Below are 10,800 nucleotides of genomic sequence, written 5' to 3' on the forward strand. Positions count from 1 at the left end.
ATGATGTCTGATAGCTTCCTGTGATGACTTTCAAAATAAAACAACACAGCGCAGATTGTGCATTTTAGGAGGAAGAGATAACAGAGAGGAGAAATACAGATAATATTTTTAGCAGAAATGTAGCAACAAGAAAAACTCTGGATTGTGACAAGAAGCACTCTGAGAGTTTTGTTATTTGCTCTGTTAAAACCCATTTTAAAAGGCTTGACATAATTTTGAAATATTTTTATGTGGATATAACGCATTAATTTCATTACTTAGTAAAATCAGTTTTTTTGTTTAGGAATCAATGTCAAATTTAAAATGTTTTTGATCACAACCTTATATTGTTTTCAACAAAAACCTTATTTAGGAACATTGTGCAAGGATATTCATATTGTTACATATTTAACTGATCATAGCCTGTTATTGTAATTTACAGGGTGGGCCATTTATATGGATACACCGTAATAACATGGGAATGGTTGGTGATATTAAAGTCCTGTTTGTGGCACATTAGTATATGTGAGGGGGGCAAACTCCTCAAGATGGCTGGTGACCATGGTGGCCATTTAGAAGTCGGCCATCTTGGATACAACTTTTGTTTTTTTCAATAGGAAGAGGGCCATGGGACACATCAAACTTATGGGTAATGTCACAAGAAAAACAATGGTGTGCTTGGTTTCAACGTAACTTTATTCTTTCATGAGTTATTTACAAGTTTCTCTTTGTTCACAGCCATTGACATGTCGAAGAGGTTAACACGTGTGGAGCGGATCTAAATTGTGTTGATATCTGGTGAACGCAGTAACCGGGTCATTGCAGCAGATTTCAGTGCAAGACACCCTACGAGACCACCCATCTCCCATGCTTTCGTGAAACTGGTTCAGTGTTGGATTTGCCAAAATATGGACGCAAGAAAACTGTCACTAATGAAGAAACATCAGTGGCTGTCCTAGCTTCATTCAGCAAGACCCTCAGTTCATGCTGAAGATTTTGTTCAGTGATGAGGCAAACTTTATTGTGAATGGTGAAGTTAACAAACAAACCCACTGCTATTGGTCTGACACTAACCCACATTGGATGGATCCCTCCAAGACTGTTGGAACAACAAAAGTGATGGTTTGGTGTGGTATATGGGGTACAACAATAGTGGGTCCATTCTTCATCAGTGGAAACCTCAAGGCCACTGGATATTTGAAATTGCTACATGATGATGTGTTTCCCTCTTTATGCACTGAAGCTGGCACGTTCCCTGAGTTTTTCCAGCAAGATGGTGCACCACCACATTATGGGTGCCAGGTCCGAGCATTCCTAGATGAACAGTTTCCTGGAAAGTGGATTGGTCGTCGTGGGCCAGTTGAACGGCCCCCAAGGTCTCCCGATCTGATCCCCTTAGACTTTTATCTGAAGGCAATTGTCTATGGTGTGAAGATACGAGATGTGCAGCACCTGAAACTACGGATACTGGATGCCTGTGCTGGCATTTCTCCTGCGGTGTTGCTATCAGTGTGTGAAGAGTGGGAGAAGAGGCTTGCATTGACAATCCAACACAATGGGCAGCACATTTAACACGTTTTATAAGTGGTCAGAAACTTGTAAAAAACTCATGAAAGAATAAAGTTACATTGAAACCAAGCACACCATTGTTTTTCTTGTGACATTACCCAATAAGTTTGATGTGTCACATGGCCCTCTTCCTATTGAAAAAACAAAAGTTGCATCCAAGATGGCCGACTTCTAAATGGCCACCATGGTCACCACCCATCTTGAGGAGTTTACCCCCTCACATATGCTAATGTGCCACAAACAGGACTTTGAAATCACCAAGCATTCCCATGTTATTACGGTGTATCCATATAAATGGCCCACCCTGTACATGACAAAGACAAAGATTTTTAAGCATGATTTTAAGGATAAAAGGCATTTTATTAAATTTTGATCTTATTTGACCTCAAGAAGAGGTCAGAGATCCAAAGAAAGGTGATAGCTAGAATCCCCGTATATCACTCCCTTTATGTCAATATACATATAATACAAACAATGGCAATAAAAAACATAGCTTTAAATAGCCTTGTCTAGAATTATTATTACTTTGACCTTCAGATCAAACTACTGATCTTGAAGCAGAGGTCAGAGGCCAAATGTATTTTTATTCAGTGCTTTCTGTATGTTGATAATACACATCAAAACTTGTGAGATTCATAGTTTCAAGTTATAAGGTTTTCGTCCATTTTCCACCAGTAACTATTAAGTTGACCTTGAAGTCCTCGATGGATGTAAATCAACTTATAATGGACTGTTCACATGACCTCACTCTACACCTCTACAAAGTTTTATCAAAATTTATTCAGGAATATAAATTCAAAGTAGTAATGAGATGAAACACCAATTATTGATCACGACTAATAAGGACAGGGCGTCGTGTGCAGGCAGGAGTGGTGAAATGGAGGACCTACAGTGCAGACTCCAGAGACAAAACATGAACTCAAAAAAACAGCTTTAATGCCGAACTCAAAAGTAACAAACTTCAAAATACAAACACTCAAGCACGCAGCCAAAACACACAGCTTGAATGAGGGTGGATCACGACACAGACAGATGAAAACACAGGGCTTAAATACACAGAGGGAACAATCAGGGAATGAGAGACAGTAGGGAAACACAGCTGAGGCAAATCTGGGCTGACAAGACAAAGGAAGCAAAACCAGATAACATGAGACAGACTTTCAAAGTAAAACAGGAACTACAGACTGAACTTACAGACACAGACTCACAAGCAGGCACTGCAACAGAGGGAACAGAGACATGGACTGACTGGACACAGAATAGAGGGAGTATGGAAACCAAAACTTAAGAACTACATAATCACACACCAAGAAGAACTTGGGAAAATAGAAATGCAAAACAGAAACCAAGACCTTCACAATAATAAACTAAGATGAGAACACAAATAAAAGGTACAAAACTGAAACCACTGGGTCAACGACCCAGGTACCCTAACACAGAGCAGGCAATTGCTAAAGAGGGAAAAAAAAGATAACCTTGGCAGGAAGTAAAAGAACAAAGGGAATGCAAGAAAGGTTTGCTTCCAGTAAAGTTTCATAGAAATTTTCCACTTTTTAATGTTTCACAGGCTGGTTAGTGCTCTTTAGAAAAGAGCTCAGTTTCATGTGCAAGATGAGTGGGACTAGTCATGTTGCCTTTTCTTTGACATACTGGATTTTCCCAACTAAATAAACTTGGTTTGGATGACCATCCACTGCACCTCCTCTGCAGTGTGGAAGTCAGAGAGCAGAAAGAAGCAAAGCTGCGCTGGGGTTTAATGTGTGCGCGCGATCTGTTTGTGGCTGTAAGCTGAAACAGGTAGAGTCAGATGATTTTTCAGGTCCAAACCAGAACTTGGCAACAGTCACCCTGCAGGACAGAGCAGCTCTGTGTGTTGCTGATGGCTGTGACCGATGAGCCTTTCCCACTGTTTGTCAACGTGTGGGAGGATAAAGCACAACTTCCTCAGTTTACAATAAGGATGCTCAGAAATGAAGACTATTGAGGAAGCTCTAACTAGTTCTGCATTCTGTGCTGCAGTTTGAGTGGTGCGGATATAAACTGTGAAACAAATATTTTGCAAACAAAAAGCTGCCAGCTTGTTAAAAGTTGACGAATGAAGCAGAAGCGTCCCCGTGCAGAATTGCAGACGTCCTGGCTGGAATCTCATGTGCATAACTACACGTAACATGACCCAGCATGATGAGGAGACACGAGCTGAGACAGAGAGGGCGTTAGTGATTGTAATGGAGTCATTAGGGGAATAACAGCGCCACTTATTCTTGATGCATATCAATGAATGAGTATCAGTGTCAGGGCCCGACTCAAAGAGCCACTGTTTGATCTCTCAGTCAGCACAGGGTGAAAACAGAGGGGTGAAAGCTGGCAGATTGGCTGCCCATTCTGATGAGAGGAGGTGGTGATGCAGTGGTGATGGTGGGGGGGCTCAAAGACACGCACACACACACAGTGAATGGGTGGAAAGAAAAAGAGAGAGGTAAAATAGAGCTGATTGTTAGAGTAGCTCCTGATCAGCCACAACTGCAGGAGAACAGAGAGAGGCACTGTTAGGATACACACACTGCACAAACACACACACATACATACTGTACAAAGACGCACTGTACAACGCTCACATATATGTTACCCAGAAATCTACACACGCTCACCCTCACACCATGTAATGAGTGAGGGGGAGAGCAGCATGTGACTGAATAGCAGGTTTCACATCTGTAGGTGGACTTGGCTGCCTGATCTCAGATCAGCCACTCTGTGGAAGTCTGTACAAGTGCTGCAGGATGAGCATTTACCCCCCTTCAGTAACATCATCTGAAAGGCTACTACAGGTGTTTCAGACAGGGGTGCACTGGCCACCCCCACTCCATACTGAGAGAGCGAATTCAGATTTCAAAATCTTATTTGCTTTCATATGTACCTATTTTCAGTGATATTAACTTTAATAGCAGGAAATTAACAAGGCATATAATTCTTTTCTTTCTCTCTTATATAACTTATATTTGACAACAACATAATAAAACCGCTAATTCTCTTTTTGGTGTGCCACCCCAATATTTTTAATGGCCCTCCATACAGCCGCCCCTGTGAAAGAAAATCTGGAGCCGTCCCTGACCAGAAGGTGGCAGTAACTTATTCTGCGGTGGACGAAAGCACACGGGAAACGGAAACTACATGCTATCCGCCTCATTTTTGGCTGCAGCCTGGCTGAAATATCCAACACGGAGGCACAAGTCACCTAACTGAAGCAGTAAATTATTTAAAAAGTAGCAATGGCACTTGAATCGCGGATCACACAGGAGGAAATAAAGAAAGAACCAGAGAAGCCAATTGACAGGGAAAAGGTAACCAGCGGATTTTGATTCGCGTGCTGTTTTTGTTATTAGCTCTGAGTTAGCCCTGAAAGCTAACTGGTCAGTTTGATGCAGACTGCCTGATGTTTGCTCAGAACTGTCGCAGTTTTAGGGGTAAGAATAGATAAAGCTGCATTTGCGCTTTGTTTTCAGGATATGCAGCGTTAATGCTCAGAGAGTCGCCAGTTTGGATACAAAGTGTGCTAGTTAGCTAATAATCAGTTCGATAGCATCCAGCGGCACTGTTGCATATGATTTATGCAGTTTTTTTCGTTGCATATAACCTAATATAATTTTGCAGCTGATTAGTAACTGTTTGCTTAGTGTTTGCGTCGTAAAATAGTAAGAAAAAAAATTAAATTAAATTAAAAAAGCAAAGCTGTTATTGAATCGTAATTCACAGCTGGCAAAAGCACGAGGCATTTCTTTCCTTTTTTAAAGCTAGAATACCTTTAAGGTCTTTATCGAAATCCTGGCGTTTTGAAATGTGCCTGTAGGCAATTGCAAGAAAAAGCATTTATCACTTAATTTAGCTCAGTTGTCCTGTTAGATTTAGCGTTAAAGAACTTCAGTGATGTCTTACTATGAGTTTACTTTTGTGGCATTTTGAGTAAACAAATAAAATAGCGCTGCAGTTTAAAGTTAGATTTGTACGCAAAAGTTCAGAAATTAGCAATAAGGGAAACATTGTGAAGTGCGTAAAATAAATCGGTCAGTAAAATGTGAAGGCTCTAATGTAGAGCAGGGCGATATGACCAAAAGTATTTATCACGATATACATTTGAAAATTTGCGATAACAATATAACTGATGATATAATTGACACGAGACAAAATACTTTACAACTTTATTAGTGCAAAACAAAAAAAAATCAATGTATTTTCACTTAAATAAGCAGCTGGGTTTGTTTTATTTTTATTTTTTATTAATGTGCATTAAAAGTTATATAAAAATGTAACAGTGCAAATTCCTTGCTGGCAGTTTAACCAAAAGGTATTTCCAGTGGAAATTGGCCGACAGATCCTCAGCATAACCATGTGTAATATCTACATAACTTAAAAAGAGCTTATACACACACAATACGGTAATATTATGTTGAAGCACAGTACATATTACTCCGCGAGGCTCCTGCGTACGACCCAAATTCTATCACCATATTTCATTTTCTTATCGTTGCCCAACATTATACCCGTATTACCGTGAACGGTATGATATGGCCCAGCCCTACTCTAATGCGTCTCTTACATATCTTTAGAACAGTTTGTTTGCACCAGACAAAATGAAAACGCATTGATCTTACTACTGTGATTGAATTGTAAATAAGCCTGTGAGGCAAGCAAAGGGAATCTATGGTGATCGCGTCGATCACCATAGATTCCCTTTGCTTGCTTTCTTGATTGAGATTGGGAAGTAGATCTTACATCTTTCAATGCAGAATAATGAGATGGAAGTCAAAGCAAACAAAACTTTCACTTAATTTAATCTTGCCGTAAAATAATTTTGACCACATTTCCATTAACTGGCTTCACTTACTGTGACATTGGTAGTGAGAGTTTATACAGTCTTTCTGTCAACTGGAAAGTAAACCCAGATTTTTCCAGTCAGACTACATTATGCTCACATGAAAGGAGCTGCCTTGGCCATGCTAGTGCATTACAACTGTAAAACAATTTGTACCTTGTTCTTTCAGCTGCAGTCTCTGGAGTGTTTAGTGCTCTGACAAAGTAAAAAATAAGAATAAGTAGGGCGAAAGCGGATCGTTGAATGAAACGGATGAACCGTGTTTTTCGGAAAATGCGGCACACTTAAAATCAGTCCTTTGATTTTCTGAAAAATCGACCGTGCCCCTTATAATCCCGAGTGCCTTATGTATGAATTCTGGTTGTGTTTACTGACCTCGAAACGATTTTCTGTGGTACACGGCGCTCGAAAATCTGTCAAATGTTTTAGTACGACTTTGCTAAGCTACGAACCCGCACCGCTTGATGGATTGTCGGAGCATTACGGTTATCGTAGGCAGGCGCCTCGAGGAGTGATACGTACTGTGCTTCAACATAATATTACCGTATTGTGTGTGTATAACCTCTTTTTAAGTTTTGTAGATATTATACATGGTTATGCTGAGGATCTGTCGGCCAATTTCCACTGGAAATGCCTTTTGGTTAAACTGTCAGCAAGGAATTTGCACTGTTACATTTTTATATAACTTTTAATGCACATAAAAAACAGCTGCTTGTTTAAGTGAAAATATATTGATGTTTTTTTTTGGGGGGGGGTGCACTAATGAAGTTGTGGAGTCATAAAGTATTTTGTCTAATGTCAATTATATCGTCAGTTATATCGTTATCGCAAATTTTCAAATATATATCGTGATAAATATTTTTGGTCATATCGCCCTGCTCTAGTATCAGGTTCTGTTATTTTGTGCAGGGTTTCTTAGTAGTCATTTAAAAAATAACAGAGAATACACACCTGAATTATTTGAAATCAATATTTTTTTTATATCTCTTATGAATCAAATGTTTTCATTGTGTTTCTTCCATTGTAAACTGAATTTGTTCAGTAATATTATTATTATGTTTCTTTGCTGCAGACCTGCCCCCTTCTGCTGCGAGTCTTCACCACCAACAGTGGGAGACACCACAGAGTCGATGAATTTGCTCGAGGAAATGTTCCTTCCAGCGAACTGCAGATATACACTTGGTAAGATCACAGATGTGTCACTGGTTTTTGTTTTTTGTTTGGGTGGTTGGTTGGTTTTTTTGTGAGTGTGGGTGTTTTGGCCGGAGTCAAGGATTTGCCAGTGTTTTAAGCTGAGTTTGTAAAACAACAGAAACATAGTGTTATAATGCTCTCGGGGTTGGATAATTTTCTCAAATCAGTGCTCCTGGCCATCTCCCTGTAGCATCGCTGATCAGTGATAGCATTGTTGCTGTGGTGACAGAGGACGTTGATTGATTTGGCAGTCATGGTTAACATAATTGGGAGCACATCGGCTAAATAGTTTAAAGAGGACTAAATAAAAATATTTGCAGGCCCTTTAATTTTTTAAGTTAGAGCTATAGTTCGCATGAGTCGTCCAGTTTGTTTTCTCTGTGTCATATCCCACCTGTCTCTGGCTCTCTTTTCATATACGGTGGATTTTTCCCACAGACAAAAACAATATTGTGAAAAAGTTAAGGAGCTATGGGTGTCGTTTTTCGGTTTGTTTTCTTTTTGAATAAGGACACTGGAGCTGGTCTCTGATTGTGTTTATGTGTTTCAGGATGGATGCTACACTAAAAGAGTTGACCAGCTTGGTGAAGGAGGTATATCCAGAGGCCAGGAAAAAGGGCACCTACTTTAGCTTTGCCATTGTCTACCCTGATCCCAGAGGGAAGATGTACAAGTGAGTATCACACCAAAGACTGCGCTCTTTGGATTCACGCAGCTAAAGAATGTGGTGATCTATGTATATTGCATCTTTAATAACCTCTCTTCTCCCACCTCCTTCAGGTTGAAAGAGATTGGCAGTACTGTGTCTGGCAGAAAAGGTGCAGATGACTCAATGACACTGCAGTCTCAGCGCTTCCAGATTGGAGACTATCTGGATATAGCCATCACACCACCCAACAGAGCACCGCCCCTTGGCACACGCATGAGGCCATTCTGAAAATACACATGCACAAACCTACACCTTCTGTATTTTGTCTTATTTTCATCATCTTGGGATGATTTTGACTCAGTTTTTTTTAGAATGTGATCTGTAATAAAATTGTCCCTTTTTTTCCAAAGTCTGAATAGTTTTTTCTGTGTCACTGTGAGGTGATTATTGAACTTGTTAAACTAGCAAAGAAACAGAAGTGAAGCAGGGAGCTCGCCTCTTCCTTGAATGCTGTATTAATTTCCAGGATTGGAAATGTAGCCATTTACTGAATGCACATTATTTCGCTACCTTTGTATTTGTAAGCTATAATATTAAAATTAACTGAATTGCATTTTAATTAAAAACATGAATAAATATTACAAATTAAGTGAAAAAAAAAAAAGTTAATATTCAATATTCACAGTACCCACAAATCACCAATGTCAAATGAGTCCAAGCTACATGTAAGGCAAGAACAGCTTGATCAAAATGTTCTTTTCTTTTGAATGCAAATCTATAGTTAAAGATCAATGAGAAAAACATGGTTGCCATCAATGTTCCCTCTAAACTGCGCGCGTGCACAATTGCGCACTGCTGGCACAGAAAAAAAATCTAACCTGAATTGAAATTGAAATTAAAACTTTAACAATTCTGTTTTGCAGTGTTAGTAAGTGACTGTCTGCTCCCGTATGGGATTAGAACGATGCTACCTTATCCCATAGTCCAGCCAATAATGCGATTCACATTCGTATATACGCAGCTAATCAACGTCGTTGACAGGTTATAACAGCGTCCTTATGTGCCGACACAACCATTGGAGATGTGAGCAGGACAGACGGAACAATTGACGGAAAAAGTGTGGACTTTATACCAGTTTTTAAATTGTGTTGATAGGCCACGTAAAACCAGAGTTATGATAAAAATATATGCAATGTTTGGTTTTCTTCCTGAATACTATCGTTGTTTATATTTACTGCGGGAAGAAATGCTCGAAAGCACTCTCTGCCTGTGAGCAAAACCAAACACCCCACCTTTCCTATTCAACGAAAAAAGTACCATGTCGACCAATCAAAAAATGATATGGCATTTAGTTGTTTAGGAAGGGGGAAGTTTTAGGAGTGACGGCGGTGTTTTGAGATGTGAGAGATTTGCGACGTTTAGCGCAAGTTTTGTGTAGTTAGTGTGTAGTGTAGTCAATAGTTTTGTTGTGTGTGTCAGAACAATGAGGCGACTACTTAATGTTACGGCAGTGATACATCTCCTGCTGTCAGGCCTGCAGGTATCAGGCTGTTGTTCTCCTTTATCTCATAGTGGACAGAAATTATTTTTTGGAGTGGCACAAATAATTTCTGTGGCATCAAATTTGATGCAGAACACCTGATTGTTCTGTAAATAGTTTGAAATGCTTATTTTAAAAAAAGCCTTGGCTGCATTTTTAGGTAAACAGCTGCAAAAACTTTGTTGTTTGCATAGCTCAGTTACTTTTTTGAAGAAGTAACTATATAATTAATTGCCCAACAGTGGTCATTATTTACTGTATTTTGCAGACAGAGAGTTACAGGACTCTCTCCCAGACCACAGACTCATAATACAAGTCAGAGCCTTATTGATTTTTTTTTTTTTAAACAACAGCAGCAAGCTTTATAAGCTGTTGTTAGAATTTATTTAATATTACTTTCTAGTATCAGCTGATGTTTGCTGGAGCCACAGCTGTAAAAACTGCTGGTCATGATATCGGTTTGGATATGTGGTGAGAGGGAAACATGAAGGTGATACAAATCATACATATATACCAACAAGACAGTGTACATCACTTTCACAACAGCGTTTGTTTTAATTCAAAGGCTTTATGGTTTTTCCTATAATACCTGGTGGTGTAGTCGGCAGATTTTTTTGTCAGTTCAGCCTTATAGACCAAAACAGCCAATCAGATTTTTTTGCATCCAAGTCTGTGATTGGCTGGTTTTGTGGCACAACTATAATGGTGTACAGAAAGAGTTGAATGTGCACGGGCAGAAATGTTGAGAGCACAAGCAACACATTGCAAGCCAGCGCAAATGCAAAAACTGAGTGAGAGGGGGCTGTGTGTGTGTGTGGATAATAGTAAACACTGAAATACATTTTTTTGCACACAGCAATGAATTTTGTTCACTCAAATTTAGCTTTTCTTCGCTCAAAATAAATTTCCCCTCAAAATGCAACACTTGCACCTGCAATTTTACTCTTGTTAATGTCTAACGGCGGTAGTCAGTGTGGGAAAAGTTTTATTTTGATACCTATA

At 39.4% G+C, this 10,800-nt stretch overlaps 1 protein-coding gene across 1 annotated transcript; it reads left to right on the forward strand.

Moving 5' to 3' along the window:
• The first annotated feature begins 4,664 nt into the window (after window positions 1–4,664).
• On the forward strand, window positions 4,665–8,667 carry sap18 (Sin3A-associated protein). The gene is made up of 4 exons (XM_026158978.1): window positions 4,665–4,886; window positions 7,488–7,597; window positions 8,160–8,282; window positions 8,390–8,667. Exons 1-4 carry the CDS (start codon window positions 4,815–4,817, stop codon window positions 8,544–8,546), a joined length of 462 nt encoding a protein of 153 aa, XP_026014763.1. The 5' UTR covers window positions 4,665–4,814; the 3' UTR covers window positions 8,547–8,667.
• Window positions 8,668–10,800: the final 2,133 nt, after the last annotated feature.

Source organism: Astatotilapia calliptera, chromosome 23 (assembly GCF_900246225.1).
Source record: "Astatotilapia calliptera chromosome 23, fAstCal1.2, whole genome shotgun sequence".
NCBI lineage: Eukaryota > Metazoa > Chordata > Actinopteri > Cichliformes > Cichlidae > Astatotilapia > Astatotilapia calliptera.

What these genes read in the sequence shown, in the direction of transcription:
- sap18 (XM_026158978.1), top strand. Translation starts at nt 4,815, where the DNA reads ATGGCACTTGAATCGCGGATCACACAGGAGGAAATAAAGAAAGAACCA. An exon ending in AGCCAATTGACAGGGAAAAG is followed by an intron (nt 4,887 to 7,487) that starts GTAACCAGCGGA and finishes TCTTTGCTGCAG; the next exon opens with ACCTGCCCCCTTCTGCTGCG. An exon ending in CCCAGAGGGAAGATGTACAA is followed by an intron (nt 8,283 to 8,389) that starts GTGAGTATCACA and finishes CACCTCCTTCAG; the next exon opens with GTTGAAAGAGATTGGCAGTA.